The sequence below is a fragment of the Bos mutus genome, chromosome 12, assembly GCF_027580195.1.
Source record: "Bos mutus isolate GX-2022 chromosome 12, NWIPB_WYAK_1.1, whole genome shotgun sequence".
In the NCBI taxonomy this organism is placed as follows: domain Eukaryota; kingdom Metazoa; phylum Chordata; class Mammalia; order Artiodactyla; family Bovidae; genus Bos; species Bos mutus.
Genome location: NC_091628.1, coordinates 52110733 through 52137394, shown reverse-complemented (window position 1 = coordinate 52137394; position 26662 = coordinate 52110733). Strand labels below are relative to the sequence as shown.

General features: G+C 33.3%; 1 protein-coding gene across 11 annotated transcripts in view; it reads left to right on the top strand.

Annotated features, from left to right (window-relative positions):
- Window positions 1-26662, top strand: part of MYCBP2 (MYC binding protein 2) — a 270299-nt gene that overhangs the window by 197661 nt on the left and 45976 nt on the right. For 7 of the 11 annotated variants that reach the window (XR_011466330.1, XM_070380616.1, XM_070380611.1 and 4 more), the window contains 4 exons: window positions 5980-6204; window positions 7035-7167; window positions 9728-9850; window positions 12639-12818. Coding sequence is in view for 10 of the 11 variants with exons in the window: in XM_070380616.1 (XP_070236717.1) it covers window positions 5980-6204; window positions 7035-7167; window positions 9728-9850; window positions 12639-12818 (661 nt within the window). In the remaining variant the exon portion in view is untranslated. The remainder of the gene's footprint in view (window positions 1-5979; window positions 6205-7034; window positions 7168-9727; window positions 9851-12638; window positions 12819-26662) is intronic. The other 4 variants (XM_070380615.1, XM_070380614.1, XM_070380613.1 and 1 more) reach the window with 2 other exon arrangements.

Sequence of the window (26662 nt, the reverse complement as noted above, 5' to 3'; positions counted from 1 at the left end):
AAGAGAGAAAAAATAATTTATGCACATGATGTGGGAAACATTTGAGTGCCTGTGATAGAGCCTAAATTTTTTGGAAAGCAAGTTTACTTCTATTACAAAAATAGATACTAGAGATTTGAAATTTATAGGCATGCTTCATTGTCTACTTTGTCATAAATGAGGTCTTTTAACATTGTGAGGTTGAGTGACAAAGTTTATATCAAGGAAAGTAGATGATACCTCATTAGAAATATTCACAGATATATTTACAATGCTAATATTATTCAAATTCTTATAGAAGCAACTTGAGTCTCCATGCAATTATACAAACCACTTTCTACCTACTTAGGCTGATTGATGTTCACATATAGAAAGTTGGTTGATTTTTCTAAATTTGGGGACTCTGAAGATTTGGAGGAGAGAAGGAAAAATATCATTTGATATTCTCTCATATAACATTACTCAGAGTACTTGGTAAAATTAGCATATATTTCATGCCTTTTATGTCCAATTTAAATCTTTTGGGATACCTAATGATGCATGGTAGTCACAGCTTTAATATACCTCAGATTTATTAGTTTTGTTTTCTTAGCAAATTTGTGTGTATGTGTATGCATAGACCTGTTTTTCAGTCTTAGTAAATACTAAATATTTACTTAATACACCGTTAATAAATATGTTGTCCTTAGATGGGTGTCAAAAGCTTCATTTCATTCTTAAGCTTGACATTTAAGTTTCCTAAACAGAATGGAATTGAGGCCTTTAAAATAACACTGTCACAACATACACTATATGTTGTATTTAATTCTCCTGAGATACTTATCTTTTTCATTTTAAAAATGGTAATTCCTAACTCTGTGCTCAAGCATTGGGAATGTTTGGTCATGTATTTCACCATAAAAATTATTCTTTGATTTTGTCTCTTCTGTGCCTTGAAGCTTATTGTCTTAAAGCTGCAATTTGGTGCTCATCAATTTAGTTAGATTTTTAGCATACTTTAGTTTTCTAATTTTATTTGGCAGAACTTTTTTGCCTTCAGAATAGTCTTTGAGGATAAGATGACTTAGATTATTGTAGATATGTGTGTATTTGTGTATGTATATATATGTATATACATACATATGTAATGGTACTCATTAGTCTATAAAATTATACAATATGAAAACTAATTTATATGTTTTAATGGTGAGAAATTGAGACTTTGAGGAAATTAATATTTTCATGCATGTTTATATCTTTAGATTAAGTTTCCCTGTGTTTTCAAAAGAAACTATGCAGTATATTTTATTTTTAAACTTCAGTTTTCTGTTTGGTGCTTTTTTGATACTTGATAAATGCAGTATTGTTAAGATACCACGTTTTAAAAATAGCCTTACAATAAACCAGTATACACTAAGAATTTTCTACAAATGTAGAACAAAGCAAAAGAAGTGTCAAATTTGAATCCACATATAATTAACATGTACAAATTGTATTGGCAATTTGTTACCATGGTTAGCAGTTACATCACTTTAAGGTATCTCAAGCTATTTCAAGTTAGCATGAGGGCATATTAACTCATGCTGTCAGACTCACTGAGTTTAAACACTGAAATAAATATAAAATTTTTGAAATTGTCAGTCACCACATTGCTTCTTTATTCCTAACTCAATCTGCATTACTTCTTACAATGTTTTTCACATTGCTTTTAATAGTAGAAAAAAATTATGCTAAAAAATAGAATATGCTAAAAAACATTGACATTGTTTTAATCCAAAAGTCTGTACCACTATTCTCTGAAAAGGAGAAAAACCTTTGAGCAAATACTCCGCAAATTCTTATATACATGGATGAACCAATAAGGACACTTTTTCACCCCCAAAATGGCATTTCAGAACGCTTTGCAACATGTATCCACTTCACCTAAAGAGAAAGTACCCTGTCTGCTATCTATTTTTAAATGTGGAGGGAGCTTTGGTTTTTGGTTTTTGTTTTGCGTTTATCTGTAGACACATTAATAGAAGCACTTTTTCCCTGGCTTTTATATGTCTCATATGTCTGTGCTAGCATAGGTGTATGTATATGGATATGTATCTATATCTGTCCATATACGTATATACATGAGGAAGACACAAAACTGGAGAATATGAAATAAATTCCCATTATGTAAAATGGCTTATAGTTGGTTGGGAATTTTGTTGTTCACAACTTTCATTGACATTTTTAATGTCCTCTTTTTTGTATTTATATAAGCAGTAAAATTGTGTAATTGCTAGTTTCTGAAAAGATTTTCAGTTCAGATCAAGTAAATATATTTAATAGAATGATATATCTATGTAGATGTATATCATTTTAATTGTCATGAAAACATTTTGTGAAAATGTTGATTTTTCTGGGACCATGTTGCTGTGAATTGGTTGTTCCTTAACAGAATATTTTTAGACTGTATGTAGAGATTCTAAATGTTCTGTGCATTTCCTAAACTTTTGAGATGGAGAAAACTAGGTCTACCTTTTGATAAAAATTCAGATTGTTTTTTTCTCTGTTTTTCTTACCAAATTTGCTGACAGCTTTCAGTAACATTTCCAAGTGATTTTTTTCCCCCACTTATAGAAGAGAGCAAAAGTGAAAAAATGAATTAGACTTTTTTTACTTTCTGATTTTTTTTTTGTACTTAAAAAAGCAATAACAAGTTCACATATACTAATTACATGCGCTTATTATTCGTAGTACTAGTTACACTATCTATACAATCTGCATTCTTCACCTTGTCTTTATAAACAGCAGACTGTTTTTTTTTTTTTATCATAAAACAAATCTGGCTTTACTGGAACAGATACGTCAATACGTCAGTCATTTAAAGGAGTTTTAAGTTGTCCTTCTTGCACTGTCTGAAGCTTGAAATCAATGTCTAACTCTTAATTGTAGCAAATGGCATGACACACTATATCCATGGAGAGCTTTTGACAAAAACTTACATATGAGAATTTCTTTGCTGTGTGGTTTACTCAGGTGGCTTCAGTTTCCCTGTAGTGAAATAATACTCTGGTGCTGGTGCTGGCGTACAGAACGTTGTTACTCCTGTGAACGCGTCTTCTGCAGATCATCTCCTGTTCCCTTTCTTCGTTGATATTTTTCTTTCCTAAACTTTGTCACTCAGAATATCTTTAATGCTAGCCCAGGAGTCAGGGATTTGGACGTATTTGCATGGACTTCCAAAGCTTTTTTCCCCCAGGTGAGTTAACTGTAAGGAACAATCATACATTGTGCAGGTATTTCAGCATGTATAACAAATTTTACATTATATCTTTGAAGCCTGTGCTTAAGATTAATATTTTTTTTTTTTTTTGCTGAAAACAATTTACATACAAAGTACTGCAATTGAGTTTGCCCATAAACCCTTTCCCTCTATTTCTGCCAAAGACTGCATTATTCAACTTTTACTTGACTTCAGATTTGCTATATTTAATTTTATGACTAGCTTCTCCAGCAATTATATACAAGTCTGGCTTTTTCAGACCTCGCTTATTAAGTGGGAGAATTTCAACCCCACAGCTGTTCTGTTTTTTCCCTAGCCTTGCTCAGTGCTGTTTTGAATATTCATATAAGAATGGGATGGAATTGCAAGGAGCAAAAAATAACATTGCAGTTCATCAGTTTCATATGATGGTGCCCAGGTCTTAAATTTCTGTATTAAATAAAACGTGAATTTTAGAATTGCTTGAGAATAACAGACATAGTTCTGTGATTTTAGGTCTATCAGTTCTTTTTATACTGTGCAGTATTTTTAAAAAAGGATAAACTTCGCTGTACATTTATTAATGTATATATTTCTTTAATCAATAAAATATTAAATATTTTAATACAGTCTTCATATGTTGTCAGTTCAGTAAAGAACTTGCTGTTATTATTAGTTTTTGCCAAGACTTTTCTCTCACTGTTACCCTGAGTGGTCAAATGAGAAATGTTGTCAAAACTTAATTAAATGCTCAAGATGTATCATAAAGACCAGTGAAGATGTTTTTTCACTAAATCTATTACTATTGGCTTAGTTTTTACATCATACCATGTAATTTTTAAAACATCAGTTGTACGTATGACTAATTTTACTCTTAAAAAAAACTATGAAATAGTTGTGTTTGCTACAACTAAATGATGTATTTGCTAAAATTATTTATTTCTAGACATTTTAAATGTTTACTGAAAACCTGGTGAATAAAATAGCCCAATTAAAGTTTAAACCTTACTCTCGATTTTATTTTGAATACTGTCTTTATATTCTTATAGGTGTGCACATGTATAAATTTTTACAAATATGCAAAAATAGGTATATAAATGCATATTTTATTTTAGATTTAAAATTTTTCAAATAGTTAAAATTCTCATTTTCATGAAATTGTCAATGAATAACTGAGTGTTAGATTAATATGATACAAAATTGTAGAAAATGTAAGTAAATGTTGTCCATTCCTTGTATTTGTGTAAGTGAAAATTGATGATTGTTCATCACCACAGTGAGATTTGCAAGATATTATGTGAAGGTTAATAATGGATTTAAAAATTTCCAGACCAATCCTATATTGAAGTCACAGGTACAGAGAATTTTTGAATCTATATTTTTTAACCTTATGATTTTATTTTTAATTTCTACTACATAATGGACATCTATACATATCTTTTAGAATGATACTTCTCTTAGAGATAGAGCTATTCAGTCATATTTTATCTTGCATAATATATTAGATTTTTAAATTTTACCCTATTTATAACATAACTAAATATCAATTTAATTTTAACCCAGTGTTTGCATAAGTGTTCCATGATGATCATTTTTCACTGTATTTGAATAAAGCCATTTGTAGAGCCTGTATCATTGTGTTTAAGTGCAGTTTCGGGACTTCCCTGGTGGTCCACTGGCTAAGACTCCTCGCTCCCAGTACAGGGGGCCTGGGTTCCATCCCTGGGCGGGGAACTAGATCCCACATACCACAGCTGAAAGATCCATGTGCCCCAGCTGAGACCTGGTGCGGCCACAGAAATAAATAGAAAAAAATGTTTTAAAGTGCAGTTTAGATGTGTTTTAAAGAAGTAATAATAACAATGAAAAAACTTCCAGTGTGGAACTTTTGTTTACATCTAGTTGGGAAAAAGAGAAAATATGGGAAGGTTGTTATTTCTCTTTATTGCATTTATATAGAAAGTGATTTCATCATGGCATTCAGATTCAACAAATAGTTTAAGGCATGTTCTTTTCATTCATTTAAGAAGTGATTCTGATATCCAAATACATTATATAAACTGCTTTTTCAATGTTAATCTCTCCTCTCTATTAAACCATGATCATCTTTTTCTGTTAATAGCATTAATATATCACTGTCTAATAATAGTCTAGCAAATCAACGAGACTTTTATTTGTGCTATATTAAGAAAAGGTGAGTTATTAAACTCTTATAAGTACACTTATTCATAACTAGTTAAAATGGAGTAGTCATATTTCTTGCACGTTTCATCATTGTTATCTCTGTTTATAGATAAGTCTCCAGAATTTTTATACCTGTTTTCCTATTTGTTAATAGTTATTACAAACAAAAATGGAAAAAAATGAAGATTTAGACTTTTTAACCTATACCAACAGGCAGCAGTGCAATAATAATGATTCAGAATTCTTCAGTTGTGGTTCATATAGTAAATTATTTTCATTTCTCCTATTGTTAAATATTTCACTGATAGACGTAAAATCAAGTACTACCATGTTCCTCAAATTAGAGGACAGGAGCTAAAGTTCGGCTGCTCTCCTGCTATAATTTTCGTCTCCAGCTCTATTTTAAACATTATTCAGAATTGAATAACGGAAAGATTCTTTAACATAGTGTTAACAAACACTTCAGTTATTTCTGTATATGTGTTCTTTTTCTTAGTTGGTGTATTATGAACTTGCTTTAAAAGCTATTAAGAACAGTATGTTGAAAGTGATAATAGATTGTATTTTGTTTACTTTCTTTTTCCTATTCAAATTTTCAGGAACCTAAAACTAATACTGATGACTTTTTCAAAGACATAAACTCCTGCTGCCCACAGGAAGCCGCAATGCAAGAACAAGATATGCCGTTCTTGCGAGGAGGGCCAGGCATGTACAAGGTAGTGAAGACGGGACCTTCCGGTCACAACATCAGAAGCTGCCCTAACCTTAGAGGTATCCCAATTGGAATGTTAGTTCTGGGAAACAAAGTCAAAGCAGTGGGAGAGGTATGGATTCTTGTAGCTTCATGACTTCTAAGACATTCATTCTTAATATAATACAACCAAAGCATCTCTTTCTTCCAGAGGTTGCCATTTCCATCCCAGGTTTTTAAATGTTAATGTTCTTTATCTTTACTTGTGTTGAAAATACTAATGCAATTTTTCTGTGCTTTTTAAAAATAATTTTATTCTCATAATTATTCTTGTGAAAGCAATGTAGCAAAATGATTTGTACTGTTTATAAGTGTTCGGTATTTGCACGTATCTTTCCGTTATTACAGATGTGTACTATACTGTCATGGATGAACAGCACTTTAAAATATTTGCTATGACTCAGCATGGAGATGTGTTTAAACGGTTTCATTTCTTTGTTCCCATTCGTGTGTCTCACTGAAGTCCTGAGCAAATAACATTCCTCTTTAGTCCACTCTGGCATTTGCCTCAGCTGATGATGTAGTGTGTCATGCTATTTCTCAGTGTCAGGGTCACCTTCAAGTTGCACTGTAGGCACCGTCAACCTAAGTGATAGAAAGTGTGCTGTGTTAGGACAGTTTACGTGCCAAACGAAGAGCCACGTGTTTTGGGGTACCATTTAAATTTATGTATGAATTATCCTGTGCCTTAAAAACATACTGTTTTTACTAAAGTCGTCAGTGAGCATTATTTTACGAGACTGTTGATTGATTTCTGTCTTACCTCAGGCTGTGGTCTTAATTTCAGAAACTAACTTGATGTTAGAGAGTTACTGGAATAATTGCTCAAACTTTTTGCTGGTTTTCAGCCTGAGTGCTCTGAAAGAATCAAGCCAATCAATCATGCTTTTTGTTATGTACTAGGTAACCAATTCTGAAGGTACATGGGTGCAGCTGGATAAGAACAGCATGGTAGAGTTCTGTGAGAGTGATGAAGGAGAGGCATGGTCCTTAGCTAGAGACAGAGGCGGAAACCAGTACCTCCGGCATGAAGATGGCAAGTTGGCTTAAATTTGTGATTTATTCTGATTTACCTTTGCAATCAGAAATTTAAAGTGTACTATATTTCTTTTGTTGTAAAGAGCTTTTATGTGTGTTTATTTTTGAAGTAAAATCAAAGCTGAAGGTTTAACAGTCTTGCAAGTGTTGAACTTGCTGTGTGAAATACCTAGGTGCTAAATGAATACACATAAAAGAAGAGAATTAAAAGGAAATGTGAAACATAGGAATTGGTCTTATAAAACCTGCTTTCTTATTTCTTATTCAAGGATGATATCATCATAAAGTAATGTTCTGAGAGAGTAGAACTGTTCTTCATTATGTTTTGAAAAATAGAAGACTTCATTTCACGTACATCGGACATTTTACAAAATAACTTTAGCAGTTATAGTATACTTACTACATATATATTAGTAATATATTTATTGCATATCCATCAGTCTTTAAACATTTCCATTATACAGGGATATTGAGATACAAATGAAAATAACCTAAAGTGAGATCAACTTTTTATAAACATAATTAAATAATCTGAGACTGGTTTAAGTGACTGCCAGAGCCTTTGTAGCTTAGTAATCATTCTAGCTTTTAACACCAAGGCTTCCATAGTGACTCACAGGAAAAGGCTCCACCTGCGACACAGGAGACATGGGTTCAATCCCTGGGTTGGGAAGATCCCCTGGAGAAGGAATTGGCAACCCACTCCAGTATTCTTGCCTGGGAGGACAGAGGAGCCTGAGCTACAGCCCATCATATTGCAAAAGAGTTGGATACAGCTTAGTGACTAAACAACAAACAACAGCAATCATTTTAACTAGCAGTGAGCATAAATTGTAACACTGGGCTCTGGAACTGCATTGCCAGGGTACTAATGCCAGCTCTGTAGCTTTTCAGTTGTATGACTCTGGCCAAATTACCTGGTATCTCTGTGCCTCTGTTTTCTCATTTACAAAATGGAGATAATTTATAAGTTGAATATGAAAGCTAAGTGAACAAATAACAAAGCTGGCAGATGGTAAGATTAGCTATTGTTGTTAAAATGTAAGATGCTTTCCATACTAAGGAGTAAGTTTTAATATGGGAAGCTGTATTCCCATCTATTTAGAAAGTAGAAGGTTCTTTCTGTATAAAATGCTTCTTAAATCAGGATGTTGTTTCTACTAAAGTATATACTCATCCCTAAAAGAGGTGTTAAGAGAAGTTTAAATTTCTCTGTAATTGCTTAATGATTTTTTGCTGTGTGTGTGTGTGTGTGTGTGTGTGTGTAGTGTGAATCTTAATATTTTGACATAAAATCTGGGGTCATAGGAAAGAAATAAAAAGCTAGTGCCTTAAGTCACTAAGACTAGTTTGATGTGTTACTCAAATAGTCTGCTCATTGATATTAGTATGTAACTGAATTTAGTATGGAAATAAGATTTTTCACTATAGTAATTTATTCATATAGAGCAGCGTAAGTAAAACAAAACCTTTCCTCTTTGTAAAAATCCTTTGTAGGTCTTTGATGTCTGTAGATAAAGCTAATAGGCAAAGATACTGCTGTGGTCAAAACAGACATACTTGGTACTTAGACTTTCTCAGTCTAGAGGGTGAGAGCAGAGCTGTCTTTTCCATTCAGATTGCTGTTCCTGGGTGAATTTCAGAAGAAATATTTCACTGCTGAAACACCTCATACTGAAGAGTTTTGCCTAAGAGAAGTGCTAGGATTAGTTTCCTGGGGGAAAAAAAGCCTAGACATGCTGGTAAAGAGTTAGCATACACTACCACCAGTACAACAGAATTCTGACTTATGGGTAGGAAGAAAACATTGCTACTTTCTTCTAATTCCATTTTCAGTTTAAAGGGATATAAATTTTAAAGTATATTTTAAACCATCAGCTATTCATAATGTTGTTTTAATGGAATAAATACTATTTTCTCTTTTTCACCATTCACTTGATAGATTTTATTTTGCCTTTTATTAGTTACATTGTTAATAAAAGTGCTTATAAAACCAAGTTTATCATCCTTCCATTTAGGGAACATATCTTTTATATAATGAGTAAAAATAAGTACAAAGTTAAATTTTCCATAATTTTCACATTGAGAACTTAAAATATTTTATAAGTGAAAATTTCTTTTGATACCATAGACTTAGATATTTTGAAGATGCTTTTCTATTTGAATACTGGTATAGAAGATATTTTAATTTCTGATTTATGGGACATCCGTTTTTATTTTATAAAATGTCCTTTTATAAGTTTGTTACAAATATAAGTTCCTGGTCCAGAAATATTAATATACATTCAGTGATATATCCTGCCACAATAAAAGCAAATTGACTCTATAACAGCATATTCCATTTCTAAATATAATAGTGAATTTGATAGATGAAAACAAAGCTTTGTCGTGTACTTTGTCGGTGTCAGTGACCTAACTGGTAGACTTATTATCAAATCTAAATGTGAGGTTATTTTGAAATTTACTCATCATAAAAATCTTTCTTGCCATTTTCTCTCTTTATTCTATAGAGAATAGCATATAAGAAGCTAATTTTATAGATGTTCCTTTTATTGTAGAACAAGTTCTTCTGGATCAAAATTCTCAAACTCCTCCTCCAAGCCCTTTCTCAGTACAAGCTTTTAATAAAGGGGCAAGTTGCAGTGCCCAAGGATTTGATTATGGACTTGGAAATAATAAAGGTAGGTGTTTAAAAGTGAGTTTCTTACTTACCTAACAACTGTAGTATTTTTATTACCTTCTCTTACCCATTATTATTACTGTTCACCCACAGAACTTTTTAAAGTTTGTTACTAGAAAACTAACAAAATGCTTATGAAGGTATTCTTTTTTTTAATTAATTTATTTTTTATTGAAGGATAATTGTTTTACAGAATTTTGCTGTTTTCTGTCAAACGTCCACATGAATCAGCCATAGGTATACATATATATTCAATATGAAAGTATTATTTTAACAAGTTTTGTTTTTATCCATTTTAGCTTAAGTTTATAGTTCTTATTTACTTGTTCCCATTTTATAAACACTCATTTTGAATTCACATCATTAAGATTCTATGTTACTATATCTAGTAGAACTTTTTAAAATCATCCACTTGCTATTAAATGTTAATGAGCAAAAAAAAAGCTTTCCATAATGATCTGTTTAAAATCAAAGTATTTTGAGTAATATTTTAAAGTAATATTGCATATTAGCTTTATTAAATATGTGTGATTTTGAATGTAATCAGTTATCTTAATTTTGAATTACATGAAATGATATCTTTGGGTTTGATTATATAATGAAACCAAAAAAATGTAAAAAGTAAAACAAAACCCCTAAGCCATATAAATATTAAAAGTATACAGTTTGTTTTGGTAGCTTTAACGGAAGAGACCAGAATCATGGACAGTCCAAATAATAATTACTTTGGAATAATTTATGCTTGAATTTCATCCGTAATTCCATTTGTATGTAAATTTGAACACATGTTTCTTATGAACCTGATCCTAACTCATAGCTTCAAATCAGTGATACTGTCAGCAGGTGGCATTCAACTGGACAATGGGAAGGAGAAGATAGTCTCCATGGAAATACTCTAACTTTAAAATGTTATTTAAACTAATTCATAGGATTTGATATCCAGAAACAAAGAGAGTTGTCTTAATACCTGACTTGAAGAGAAAATGAGATAGTGAAATAGTCAACGAAATACAAAATACATCATTGTGGAGGAAATACTCAATTTAAAATAAAATCATTTTCTATTTGATACCTTTATTGCTTTCCACAATGTATTTTTATGAAGGAAGCCTTAGCTGCAAGATTTCTTTTTGGCTCTTCCTCCTGTATTGGGTTGCTCTAACCTACAGGCTTAGGTACTGTCTGCTCACTCATTTCTGGTAGCTCAGACTTCAGCTAACTTAAACTAGATCTTCATGCTTAAGTAGGGTAAGTGCTTTGTGGTGTTTGCTTCTTGTCCCTTTCCTTCTACCACTGCCAATCCTTAAATTAAAATCTCAGTGTTTACTTACCACATATACCTGTATAGAAATCTGTTTAAAGCCATGTTTAATTCAAATTGTATGCTCTAAGTCTATTGTACTGGTGGCTGTCACATTAAATCAGTCTTTTAAACATAGTTTGATAAAACATCTTAAGAATAAAAATCAACTTTTAAGAGACACAGACATTTCTGAGAACATTTGGTCTTTTTTTTTTTTTCCTTGAGAACATTTGTTATTAAATAAAAATAGTATATTTTTAAAAGCGATTTTGCTAATATTGTTCAGAAATAGCATGGACTTGTTAATAGACTTTAAAGGTACTTAGATGGAGCAAAGAAATCTTAAGAAATTTTGATCTGATTGTATATATATAACCTCTGTTTTTATCTTGCCTTTAGTAGTAGTTCTCATTTTCTTTAACTCTTGAACTACCCAAGGTCAAGTAACTGTTTTTTGCAAAAATTCTTTTCCCTTAAAACAATTTTATAAAATTCTTCATCATCTCTAAAATCTTTCCTGTAATCTGCAGTGTTAATTTTTTTTTTTAAAGTAAAGACATGTAACTTTTGTTCACAGTTCTTTGGTGTTTCATTTACAATTTTACTTATGAAACTTCATTGTATCGAGAGAATATGGCTAGGAAAGTGCTGTTTTCCAGTTTCTGCCTCAGCTAGTCTGGTTATGTTTTTTGTTCTCCGCTCTTCTTTGATGTCAATTAAACCTTTGAATGTATATAGTCTCATAAATAAGGAGCTATCATCCATCCAATTATATCGTTTCATATTTTTTTATTTTTGTACTAATGTCCTTTGTACTTAATTTGAAGAAAATTTCAGAATTCATGTTTGAGATACTGTTTAAATAAGGTGGGTTATATTCCTTTTTATCTTATAGGTCTGACAGATTTTTATATTGTCTATCTGAGCAAAAGAGTTCATGCTTTTAAAAATGTATAATTTCTTTGGCAATAGCAACTTTAAAAAAGAAAATATAAATTTAGTAATTTATAACTCTAAATATTACTAAGTTAATAACATACTTTGCCTCCCTTCAATCCTACATTAAATTATTCATATTATTTGCATATTTTCTGCATGAAGTATACTACATATGAGGCAAAGTGATGATAATCATTGTCAGATACTTCATAGAAGATGACATTAACTTAGGTTTTCATTTATATTTATATGATACAAATCAGCTTATCATAGTTACTTCATAGACTCTGTATATTCTCCTGCTACTGCTAGATGTAAATAAATTTAAATGGATTTGTTTTTATAGGTGGGCTATGATGTAAAATTTGTTGGAGTGCTTCTATTATTAAAACGACACACAGCATTCAGTCCCTAATTTGAGGATAATGATCACCAACTTCCTCAGGAGTTCTGAATTGGCATTGTTTTATCTAGTGTTTGACTATCTGAATGTCGTAAAGCACCATTTACTTTGCCATTTTGGATGTTAATTAATAACAAGTTGTAGTCTTCACTGTTTTGCCCACTGCAGGTGACCAACTGAGTGCCATATTGAATTCCATTCAGTCACGACCCAATCTCCCAGCTCCTTCCATCTTTGATCAAGCTGCAAAACCTCCCTCTTCCCTAGTCCACAGCCCATTTGTGTTCGGACAGCCCCTTTCCTTCCAGCAGCCTCAGCTTCAGAGTAAGTCTTGTCAGCCTTACCTGCCTCATCAAACCATTTCTGAAGCTTTGTTCTGAGTTGTTTATCAGTTGCTAATTATTTATCAACTCACTTAGCTGGTTTTATTTAAAAAGGATGTTATCCTTTCCCATGTTTTTGAAGCACTTAAGGTGTTCTGACCTAAGACATACCTCAGCTAAGACATTTATTTGTAATCACATTTTTCATTAAGTGTAGTTATTAAAACATTACTATTATTTTTTGTCCTAATTCCAAAATAAGCAAATAATACTATAAAATATATAAAGAAAACATTTGACTTAATATTTTTTATAAAATGCATGACTGTGGTAAGCAGCAGTTCTAGGGATAACTTTTGTTGATTTACATTGGAGTTTTGTTACTTGGCAATGCCCCAAGAGTGGAGGAGAGGCTGTACTGGGCAGGTTTGTTTGTTTCTTTTAAGTGAATTTGGTGTCTCTGAAATGACTAACAACTTAGGTTTCCAGATTATCTCAAATTGTCTCTTTTCTTGCTTATTGTTGTTGTTGTTCTTAATATATTAAACTGGTCATTTGATTCAGTTCAGCCTTCTAGGCAAAAGGCCCTTCATCCATGATATCAATAGTAATTCATACTGATCTGGAAAATAGACCAAAACAAACTGCACTTATACTAGCCAAGTCTTCTTTTTTCTTAATAAGCTGCTGAGGCTTCCCCATAAATGTCTCAAAACTCCTAATATGACACCAGTATGCTCTTCTTGGCCGGCAGCTCACATATTAACTGTATAGTATATAAAAACAGTCACAGAATTGAGGGAGTTTATCTCAGCTTGTACAGTCATCTGTCTGAATTCAAGTGTATGACCTCCTTGCTTTACTTTAAGGAAGTACATTCACACTTAGATCTAAACTATTTTTCTACAAAAATACCTTCATAACTAGTATTGGGATTGCTTAAGAGAATACTAGCTGGTTTAGTTTTTGTTAGGAGCCAGGTAGTATATCATTAGCAAATGATATTATTCGTTGTGATATTATTATCTATCTTAGGAAAAGAATATACTAGAGTATGAGCTTTTCTAGGTTTGTGCTAAGCATTAGTCAAGTTCAATTAATTAGTTTGTAAATATAAATAGTATCAATTTCTAGCTAATTATCTCCATTCATATATAATATTCACTTTAATGTCTTTTAAAAGAAGAATTTCAAGGAAACATAATAGTGTCATGTGTGTGAAATAGTGTTTTTCTTCCTTGATAAATATTACGATGAAGACCATAAATAGTTTACCCATTTAATGGAGCAACAGACATTTTACATTCAGATGTACCCAGGTTGTAGGAAGTGTTAAAGGTAAGGACAAGGAAATAAAAAGGAAAAAACGTATAACCAGGCAGAAAATTCATATTAAATATAAAATTTTAAAAGAGAAGTTACCCTGATAATGTCATAGTGGCAGCAGACAAGAGAACTAAGGAATAAGGACCTATTTGTTCCTCCTCAAGAGTCATTGCAACTCTTTTCAAAAACTTGTCTAAAAAAAGTATAATTACTGTTTTTATTTTACCAATTATTTAATAAAATATTGTGAAACAAAATGTAAAGAAAATCAGATTTGTCTTTTTTAAAGGACAGTAGGTTCCTAACTGACATTGTGTCAGTGTAATTTTGTCCACATTCTGTCTGAGTGTTATTAGTACCACCCCTTCCTTTACCACCATATTGGAGCACATTTGAAATCATGGCATAGAAATGTCTCAGAATTACCTGTTTTCTGAATCATTTCTTGTGTGTGCTGCAGTGATATAAACTTCTTGTTCTCAGCAGAATATCACTAAAGCTTGATTACCAGATTCTAGAAACCAGAAGTTTTCATCTTTAGCACAACTATAAACAAACGTGGAATCTAAAAATATTTAATGTTTTATAAATACATTAAAATTGTAGTAATCTCATCATATTGGGAAAGTTGAATGTGGCAGAATTAACATTCCATAAGATACTCTTTCCTGAATTCCACTGCTATCCATCCCACCAGTTTTTCATATTGCTTCAGAAAATGGCTTATTCATACTGAACTTCCCTTTACTAATTATTAGTAAAATAAGAATCATTTTTGTTTTATCCTTTTGTGTTTCTAAAATAAAATTTATGTATAGAAGACCATATTTACTGATTTTTGCTTATGCTGATAAGTCACCCCTATGTACTAAATACTGTCCTTGAGCATTGTAGTATATTCTCATTTGAGATGATATCTTTATCTTACAGGTAAAGAAATGGAGGCTTAAAAAGGATAAGTGATATGCCCTAGAAACACACATAGTAAATGGTAGAGTCAGAAGATGAGGCCAGTTCTCCTGACTACAAAGGCCATGTTTTTATATATCTAGCTTTGCCTATTAATAGATAATGGAAAAAATCTGTTCTTTAGTATATAATATTTAAATTTCTGTTTCCATTTAGTTCTAACATCTAGGATATTAGCTTTGTTTGTATTGGTTATTTTCCCCTTCATAGTTTAAGACTGTAGCATGATTTGAAAGGAAAAGATTTTTCAAATACCCAGTTAAGTAGATGAGTTCCCAGTTAAGTAGATGGGCTCTAGGAGGACATACATAAACCTCCTCACATGTCAGCTTTATGAGCATTATTGTTAGTCTTTCTTTATGTTTTCTTCCCCCTAAGCATAGGGTTTTTTAAATTAATCTTTGGAATTGAAAATAATCTGCACATGAAATTAATTTGGTTATTTTTTAAATTAGCAAAATTATTTTGCGCATGCACATACATATCTACATACAAATTATTTCATGTTATTCTAATGAAATAGAATAATTATAGGAATAAAAGCCACAAATTTTCCTTGTCTCACCATATTTATATGTATGCAAAGGCATGAGAGAGGTGTGTATATAAACTTTTCCTTTGCTATTCTACCATTTACTTTTTTATTTCAAAATTATTTAAGTAAACTTTAGAATCGGTGGGTAATTTGGCAATAAGTTTCTAATGGACTGAGGTGGGAAATTGTCCCCTTTTCTTGAAAAGAAATTGAATTGAAAAGAAAAGGAATTGCCCATTTTCTTCTAAGAATATTGCATTCTTAATTTTCATTATGGAGAAGGCAATGGCACCCCACTCCAGTATTCTTGCCTGGAAAATCCCATGGATGGAGGAGCCTGGTGGGCTGCAGTCCATCTTCCCTCATTTCTTTTGAAAACATCATTTTATTTATCCCATTGCCTCTGACAATATCTCACACATTACAAGCATTCAGAGAGTATTTATTGTGAATGCCTAAGATGATCACTTCTGCAGTGTGAACCATGAGTTTGAGATGCTGTGTTTCTTGTTATCTTATGATCAATATTCCAGAATTTATTCATAATGCATCTTCAAAATAGAGAAGGAATATTTCCTTAGTAATTAAATCCAGATTAATGTCGTGATGTCTAATAATTCTAAGTTTATACTGATGGCATTTTACATAAGATAATCCAATCGAAAAACTGTTTTTCACAAGACTATGTTTAACATACGTATTTTCTAGCTGCTGTCCAAGAAGCTAAATAATTTGCTTTTTTGTAGAAAAAAATGTCAAGTAGAGCATTAAGACAGTTCACCATTTGTCAGAGATTTTAAACATATAACATATAATATGGTTATCATACTTTAAAGCCCAGCTATGAGAGTTCTGTGTTACTTTGCAACAAGACTTCTTCTTTTATACTCATTTGTCACATTGTTAAGTGAGACAGAAATTTTGCTAAATGTGACAAGAGTCCGCCTGAGTATCTGCATGCATACTGATTAGTGTTTGAATATACTACCATTTACTAAAGCACTGTTATTTACTTACCTAGCCTCCAATGATGTAGTGATGGAAAGACTTTAAGCTCAGATTTCCTCTCCAGCCACTCACTAGCTTTAGTTAGGTTACTTCACATTTCTAGAGCCCTTTTTAACTCATCCATAAAATGCAGTGCCTGATGATTATTATCTGCTGATATATTGCCTTTTGATGCCAACATTCAGTATCTCTCACAGACCAAAGCAGAGTGGGGAAAAATCACCATCTCAGACAGGGCATTCTGTTCTCTGTGGAGTGAGTGTCAGGATGAGATTTGGAAAGGTACAAAGGAGGTTTTTTAGCTACTGCTCCACACATTTTCATAGCTTAACTTCATTATTTGCTTTGAGATTAATTCTTCATATGGTAACACTGTAACCAGATATTAGTATTAAAGGCAGGTTTATTTCTGAGTCTTAGACTTCATCTTTATCCTGGACTGCAGTCCCAGCCTAGAATCTATCCACTTGTTTCCTTGTTCGCTGTGAGCTGTGGCATGGATGGAACACTTGACTTAGGAAGGAGACCTGGGTTTTAATCTGTCTCTTCCCTGCAGTTAGTTTTGTGACACTAAGCTGATTTCTAAGATCCTTTTCCTCTTTATAATTTTTATCAAGAAAAATTAAAGGATGATATCAACAGATTTTATAAAATCAAATAAGCTCAATAAAATTTTTCATGCTTGAGCCCATAGCATCTGTCACAGGGGCCAATATATATATATATATATTTCAGTATATTTCAGTTGTACTCTAATGTCTCTAGCCTCCCTACACATCCTTGTCATTTCAGTCCTGGGCCAGAATTTATTTTCATTCCATGTCACCATCTTCTCGGTGGTAGGAAAGTCTGGACCCGTGTTCCTCTTCCTCTTCTTCGGCCCTGATGAAGTTCATTCTAGAAGCTTAATCCCCAAAGAATGCTGCTGCTGTTTATAGGACGGTGTGCCTTAGTGCATCTGTTTGCTTTCTCCTGACAAGATCTGACCTTCTGTCTCTCCCCTTGCTTCCATCTCTGTCTTGGCTACTAAGTTTATTCTACACTTCATTCCCATTTTTCTTCAGATGGGTCATTTATTCTTCCATCATCTATTTACCTTTGTTTGTTAAGTATCTACTCTATGCTAGGCTATAGGGAGCAATAAGGTAGAGAAAATATCATCACTAATCTTCTGGAATACTGTCAAAGGCAGCCATGTTTTTTTTTAAATGACATTATTTTTTAAGTCTGCAGGAACAAATATTCACAGGATGCATTGGAAACACAGGAGAAAAGCTGCCTACTCTGCCAGGAAAAGTTAGAGAGGTTAGAGCTACTGTTGCATAGCAAACCACCCCAAAACTTCCTGACTTAAAATGAGCACTGTTTAGCTCACAGTTCTGTGGGTTGGCAGAGAAGGCTGGGCTCAGCTGGATAGGTGTAGGGACCCTGCCTGGGATTCTTCATGCATTCTTAGGTCACCCAGGTATTTTTGCTTCGGGGGTTAGCTGGCCATTGGCTGGCGTGAAAAGGATGATTAGGCCAAGTGTTTTTTTTTGTCAGTCAGTGGGTTAACCTGGGTTTGTCTGCCTGGACATTGCAGGATTCTGAGACTTACACTGACACAGCATCACATCTGCCATCCTCTGGTGGTCAAAGCAATGCACTTATATTCAAGAATGGAGAAATAGACTCCACTCCTTGATTAGAGTTGCTTGCTGCAAAGGGGCGTGGATCGGGATGGGAATAATTGTCACCGTATTCTCAAATGATTGATTAAATATGTTAAGTTTGAGATTCCTATTAAATCCAGTGGAGATACCTAGTAGAGATTGACACATGAGCCTGGGGTTCAGGGGAACTGTCTGGGACACATAAGTTAGGAGTTTGTTTGGCTTATAGCAGAATAATTTGAGAATTGTTATATACACTTAAAGCCCTACGGATGGATTAAAGCAGCAAGAAAGTGGGTGTAGGGAGAAAAGAAAGGATGCCTAAAGACTGAACCCTGGGAGCATTTCAGTGTTCTGACATGGGAAAGAGGAGAAATCAGCGAGAGAGACTAAGAAGTGGCCACAGAGATAGGAAAACCAAGCCAAGTGAAGAAAAGTATTTCAAGGGAACAGTGATAATCTGTATCAGATGTGGCTGATGTGTCAGTCAGTGAGGACTGAGCACTGTGGATTTAGCACCGTGGAGGTCACTGATGATAAGAGCAACTCCAGTAGCGTGAGCTGCCGGAGCTTGATGGAGGAGCTTCAAGATAAAGAGGGGAATGAGAAATTGAAGATAGTTATTATAGATAAGTCTGTCATGTTTTACTATAAAGGGAAGGAAAAAAATGAAACCAAGACAGAGGACGTGAGATCTGGAGAGGTTTTTGTTTGGTTTGGTTTTTAAGCAGGGAAAAGGTAACATTAAGGTTGTTTTTTTTTAATGAGAATGACCCAATAAAGAGAAATATTGCTGATGCAGGAGAGAGGGGAGAATTGCTGGAACAGTATTCTTCTGTGGAAGAGGGAATGGGATTTAGCACGAAGTGGAAATGTTGGCCAAGTAGGAGCAGAAATAGTTCATCCATCAGAAGAGGAGAGAAAAGAGTACGTAGTGTTAGCAGCCTGAGAATCTTCTCCATTTGTTTTTTGTCTTGTCTTGTTTTCTCAGTGGAATAGAAGCCATCATCAGCTCAGAGTTAGCATGGGGAGAGTGCGTTGGTGGTCTGAGGAAAGAGGAGAACGTATGAAATAGTAATAGCTAGCGCATGGCAGTCCTTTACTACATAACAGGCACCATTTTAAGCACTTTGAAAGAATAAGCTCATTTGATTATGTTGAAAAACATGATTCACATAAGAACTTCATGCATTGGTAGCTTAGAGCGTTAGTGTCCTAATTGCACTGTCTTACACTAGAGAGGGTGGGGCCACATCATGAAGGTCTTGTAAGCCATTCTCAGTAGTTTAGACTTAATACTGTGTAAAATGAGTAAAGTGTAAGAAACAGATGAAGGATTATATAGTTCTGCAGAATTTTAAATAAAAAGAATGATGTGATCAGTCTTACATTTGTGAAAGATAACTGAAAATATTATGAGAAGGGTTCTGGAGAAAGGGACAGTGTTAGAAGCAGAAATTCCAGAGAAAAGCTGAGTAGGGCTTAAACTAAGGTAAATTACAATGGGAAAATAGAAGGAACACGTTTAGAAACATGTAGGCAGTGAAATTGTACAGGACGTGCTAAAGATAGTTGGAGGAGCTAATCTAGAATGACGTCCAGTTTTCCTTTGTTTTGGAAGATTATATGCTTGAAAGTGAAAGTGAAGTCGCTCAGTCGTGTCCGACTCCGTGGACTGTAGCCCGCCAGGCTCCTCTGTCCATGGGATTCTCTAGGCAAGAATACTGGAGTGGGTTGCCATTTCCTTCTCCAGGGGATCTTCCCAACCCAGGGATCGAACCCAGGTCTCCTGCATTGCAGGCAGATGCTTTTTCCTCTGAGCCACCAGGGAAGATTATATGCTTACCTGATACCAATACACAGAATAAAAAGAAGATTTTAAGGAAAAAATGAGTTCAGTTGGGTAACTTAGCTTCCAGAATACTATAATATAATTTGAATAAATATTTAGCATTTCCATAACTGAAGATGGCATTGTTGACTAACAAGTTGATAATACATCATTACAGATTTTCATGCATCTTCCTTTCTGCATTTTTATCATGGATTAATGTTATATTCTAGTGAAAGGCATATTTCTATTTTATCCTAAGGTTGAAAATTTTGTTCTAGTTTTATAATTCATTTAGTATACTGACATTTAGGTAAACAAATTTTAGTTTCAATTCTGTGTCTTATGCTCTTTTTCTTTTGACACATTTATTAAGATTATGTATCCTGTTTGTGCTTATTCATATCTATATTTATTTATGTATACGTTTTTCAGATGTAGAAAGAAATCTAGTTGTATGAATCTTTCGCAAACAGTATAAGATTGTGTCGTGTTTGCAGTGGAATGACAGGGACAGTGTTCCTGACTTTCTTCACTCAATTTGAACCTCAGTAATTGTACATTTGCATTTTTCTCTGAATAGAACTACAGATATTTTGACAGTATAGACTTTTATGACAGGCAGTAAGTGGTTAAGCATAACTTACAGTTCATATATTCTGGAAATTACTTATTTTAAAGCTATTTATTTTTTTAAAAAGTTAAAAAGCAAATGTATTGGTTATTGAGGAGACAATATATAAATAATAGCTTCAACCTAGCCAAAAGATGTGAACAATCAAAATATATGCAGATAAGAAATAAGTATAATTATAAGTATTGTTCCTACATCTGTCTATTGATGTCCTGGAGGGTTTAAAATAAGGTGATAGTGATGACAATTGCATACTCAAGCTAGCAGTTGTCTAGACTGACAGCTTTAGATGCAAATCCACTGGGTATAATCCAAAGAAAACAAAAACACTTATTCTAAAAGATACATGCACCCCAGTATTTGCAGAAGCATTATTTATAATTGTCAAGATATGGAAACACCCTGGGTGCTAATCAACAGATGGATAAAGAAGATCATTGCCTCATTGTTGACTCAACACTGAAGGAATATATGCACGCATGCTCAGTCGGGGCCAACTCTTTGTGACCCCATGGACTGTAGCCCGCCAGGCTCCTCTGCCCATGGAATTTCCCATGGGTTGCCATTTCCTTCTTCAGGGGATCTTCCTGACACAGGGATAAAATATATGCTCCTTTTTAAATCTAAATGCTAATAGGTGCCTTGATTCTTCCAGTGTATTGTCCCACAGTTTGTCTTTGGCCAACTGAAATGCGAATGCTTTCTTTATTTAAAAAAAAAAAAAAAGTTAAACTTTTATTATCATTAGCCTAGGGAATAAGTTTTTAAATACAGATTACAGTCAACTCAGTTTCTGTGACCAGAGAATGAATGAAATATTCTAGGGGATTTGATACTTGGGATTTAAATCAAAGAAAATGAAGAATAAATAATGTGTAAAGAACCATATTGTTAATAAAGGAATATTTGATACCAAACAACATTGACTTCAAATGAGTACTGGAGAAAAAAAAATCCTGCTTTTTAAAGATTTTGTTTTAAGGATTATTCTCCTTAGTTAACTATATTATGCGTAAAAAATCAAAAGCCTAGAGAGAGTAATTTAATAATTGGTTGTTTTATCTTAAAGCAAGATAAAAAGGTGCATGATTAATCTTCATCAGGTGTCTAAAAGCTGATCAATTTTTTCTTCTGTGCATAGGTAGGAATGTTTCTCTTCAGATTACTTCTGTTTTTAAATTGAAAGATAAATCTTTAGTTCAAAGTATTTTGCTGCTGCTGCTAAGTCGCTTCAGTCGTGTCCGACTCTGTGCAACCCCACAGACGGCAGCCCACCAGGCTCCTCCGTCCCTGGGATTCTCCAGGCAAGAACACTGGAGTGGGTTGCCATTTGCTTCTCCAATGCACGAAAGGGAAAAGGGAAAGTGACACGACTCTTAGTGACCCCATGGACTGCAGCCTATTAGACTCTTCTGTCCATGGGATTTTCCAGGCAAGAGTACTGGAGTGGGGTGCCAGTGCCTTCTCCTCAAAGTATTTTAAACATGGGCAAATTTTGTAACATTAAATGACTAGAAGTAGTGTTATGTGAAATCACAGGTTACTTTATTTAGGCATTTAATAGTAACCTTTTTTAGACTTTCAAAAAATATTTGTTTCTTCTTGTTCACTCTGAATCATACCTATTCTCTTTAGGTTTTGTAACATATTGAAAAGACTTCAAGCATATTTTGGCTTCAAAACCTCCTCCAGGAGTTTGTCCTTAAACCTCTAACATCTTATCCTACAAGTGTCTGTATATCAGTAGTTTTGTACCTTTATGTTATCGGTATTTTTAATTAAGATAGTCTTCTAATTTCTTGCTCTTGTGCCCCCTTGCTAAACCCAGTCTTCACAAATTTTAGTGACCAGGCTATGAAACTGTGTCCTTTCATGGACAGTTTGAATTGCCCTTGAATTCCAGTCAAAAACTGGCACTCGAACTCACATTTTTGGGGAGAGTTGCAGACTGAGTATTAATAGCATAAGAACTCCTTTTGTAGAGTCTGATACCTTTGAGTTTTATAGACTTTAAAGAGAAGAATGCTCAAAGATATTAAAATTTTAACAGCTTTTTAACTTAGATGAACACGACTTGATGGCATGTGGGTCCATCCCTCCATCCACTCCTACCATTCTCTCCTGAACCAGCTTACAAGGGGTCTTTGCAGTTGTCCTTATCGACCGACATCACTCTAGTCAGTCTTTGACTTTTGTTTTGCTAAGTTCAATTGTCAATTCTAAGATTTCATGTTAATTGCTCTGTTGGCAGTGTTTAACAGGATTGCTTTTTCTTTCTCCCTTGAAACACCTTCTTCCTTTTCCTGAGGGTTATCTCCTACCTCAGCTGTTCACCTCTGACCTCTTTCCTACGTCCTCCACTCTTCTGTGTTTCTAGGAATGTCCAGGTTTGTATTCCGAGGTCTCATCTAGACCTCGCTCCCCGAGTGGTCTTATCTAGGCATGGAGTATTACCCAAACATCTGTGTGCTTACGACTCCCAAGTTTATCACCACTCCGTCTAGGGTATATGTGTTCATTGGCTTTCTCCTTTTACTGGAAGATAAGTTCCATAAGAGCAGGGACTTCATTTCTATTCATTACATTTTGCTCAATTTCTAGGACATTATCTGACACATAATACATACACTGTACCATATATAGGACATTTGGCTTATGAATAGTTCATCTTTTATCTTGGCCATAATGATGAATCGGTCAACCATTACTTTTTCTCTTGAGATAAGTGTGTATTCATTTTTTTATTTCAATAATATTAAGAAACTTATCTCCTTATTACCTGAATTTGTTTCAGCTCAGTTGATTACATTTAACTGCCATAAATTAAAATTTTAAATAGTGGGTTAATTTTCAGATTTAGACATTTCTTTTTGAAGCATACTGCTTTTGAAAGACCACTTTAAAGGTTCTGTTAATTCTTTGAAAAATATATATATTTTTTCATTTTAAGGACTTCATTTTCTGCATGGTGAATCATTAATGTGTGTAACATTTCAGTGACTTGTAATTTTTTTTTTTTGCTTTGTTTTTGTTGTGAGACATTTTATAAATAAAATTCGGTATCTCAGTAATATGATCTACAAAACAAACGCTAAATATTGGAATTGGCACTAGTAGTTTTTACTGAAGATGGACTCAGAAAAGTAGTCAACCGTAAATGTCAACTTGGGTCCATTCTGAGATGCAAACTGGAAAAATTATAGTCCTGTGTCCATACAGAAAGCCAGAGGACAATAGGTTAAACTGTAAGTAACGTTTTTTTTTTTTTAATCTCAAACTGTTTACCAAAAAAAATTACTTATAAACTTTCATTTATAAGTAAGTGAGCACCAAATTAAAGAAAACTGAATTAAAGAAAGATTAGTCTGAAAAGAAATGCTCAAATTTGATTTATCAGTGCTGTGACTGTTATTTAACTTTTAAGCTAACACATTTGGCGCTGTCGTCATTAGTCTAAATTAATTAATTTGACCATTGTTTTCAGTTTTTAATTTTAGAGAGATATAAACTTATTGAAAATCTTAGCAGAATATGAAATTTTTAATAGCAGTTAATAGTTGCGCATACCATTTGAAATGCTTTGTTTCTGCTTGTGTTCTCTGCTAAATTTTTTTTTTCCATTGAATCTGTGCTGCTTCTTTGCCAATGTTTTCCACTATAGAATCTCCATCTCGCAACCTTGCTTCTCGTGAGCGCATTTACAAAAATTATGGTGTAGCTGGGCCTGCCTCTGCTCTCTCATCTCTGTCTCACAAACTGAAGGGTGGGTATGCGTGCCTCCATGGATGGGCCATTCTTAATGAACATAGGAGCTTTCAGGAAAGAAGTTTTAGTTCACTTCAGTCATTTTCATCTCATTCCATTTAAGATTAAAGTTTATCATTTTATTTAAACTTGATATTTTGGGGTAATTTGTGATGTATCTGTTCAATATTGTATTGATTATCCTAATTGATATGCCTGTTTACTATATCTGTAGGTTAAATAGTACTTTTGTTTAATTTCAAACCTGTATGAGGTCTTAAATAAAATAAGTACATAGAAAGAAATGCCTTTGGGGAATTGTAAAGCCCTTTTGACCAGAACAAAGTGGTATACATGTAAGCCTCGAGCACATTGTGATCTGTAAGAATATAGTGTCTTATGTGACAGGTTAGTCTTAGACTCATTTTTCTGTTATTTAATGTAAAAATAATTTTCCTGTTTTAGTTTTTTATGAGAAACAGTTTGATAATTTAAGTTTTTTAGTTTACCTTTGTTTTCAGAGCCATCCTATATGGCTTGAGTCTTCCTTATATTTTCCTTAGTCACGTAATTTTAGAAATGTTTAAGCTATTGACAATTGATAAAATGTCAGACCATTTTAAAATTTGCTTTGGTCTTTTAAAGTACTGTGTATTCCTAATCACATATTTTTGTCTCAGAGTGATATTTAATTTAACTTTTAAAATCTTGTATTCTTAAAAATGAGTAAAACAGTTTTATATTTCTCCTTTTTACAGTTGACAGTAATACTATATAATATTATAGAATAATTGTAGAACCTGCTGTCTGTAGTATATAGTCTTGTGTAACCCATAAGGAGTATATACTATGGCATATCATATTACAGTAGAGTATTATGGGTGCATTATATTATAGAATGGTATTATATAACCATTTATTTATGATTTTGGCATAAATGCAGATTATTAATGAATTAATATTTAACATTTTTACTAATTTGTTAGAATGTACTAAATTTTTATCCTGTCTTGTATTATTTTTTCTTCAGAATTCTTTTGAGATTAAGGAAGTGTCTATTATCACTTAAGTTTACACATGATAAACATGAGCACTAAACAAAATTAAGTGATGAATGTGAAAGTATTTATGATCTAAAGCTTTTGGCAAAGTGTGTTTATATTTAGTGATACTTAAAATAGCCATATGACCATTTTTAGTAATACTTACTGCATGCCTCAAAATTTTTAAAACCCAAATGAGGAAGATACACATTAGTTAGTTAGCGTATGAGTTTACCACATTTAGCTAACTTGACATTTTTTTCAATATATGAAATATATTTTGGAAAACTAACTTTTTCAGCAGGATTGATTTATAATTTGACAAATATATGTCAGGAAGAAATAATTGTGTGTTAGTTATGCACCTAGACTCCAGCAGGTATTCAGCTGTCACCACTTAACAGATCTTAAAAAAATACTCGCCATTACTTGAAGCACAGGAATATGATATAGAGCGGCCCTCACTCTGACCCTCTCTATATAACAAGCAATGTTTGCTGGCATGTGGTAAATGGTGTTCCTGATATTTGAAAGAGTCTATTGTTTAGCCAATCACAGTAGAGATTTCCTTTGTGAGGAACTGTGCATCATTAATTAGAAAGCACGTCCCTTTCAGAAAATTCACACATTGACCTTGTAGAGAGAGATGCCAAGTATAAAAGATTAATTACTTATTTGCTTGGATTCACCATTATGTATGGTTTAGCTTATGAAATAAATGTGATGATGAAGGCATTTCCATCATCAGAGTGACAAAAACGAGTCAGTCACTCAGAATTAGTGGCAAGGACTAGGCTGATGTCTAATTCTACCAAATAGAATATTTGGCTTATAAAATCTGACCCTTACACAGCAGTGGCTGCTGTCCCCTCTGCCCTGGGGTGGTGCTAGCCATAATGGATTTTTAGAGAATCTGAAGATTGTGACTAGCAGAAGGGGAAAAAAACTAAGAAAATAGAAGTTTATTTACTCACTTAACAAATATTTATGAAACACTTATTATATTGACCCATTCTTGACATGGCATCAGTGAAAGGGAGTAACAGACAAAAATATCAACTTTTGTGAGCCTTCCATGAGGAGGCAGATTCTATGGCAAAACT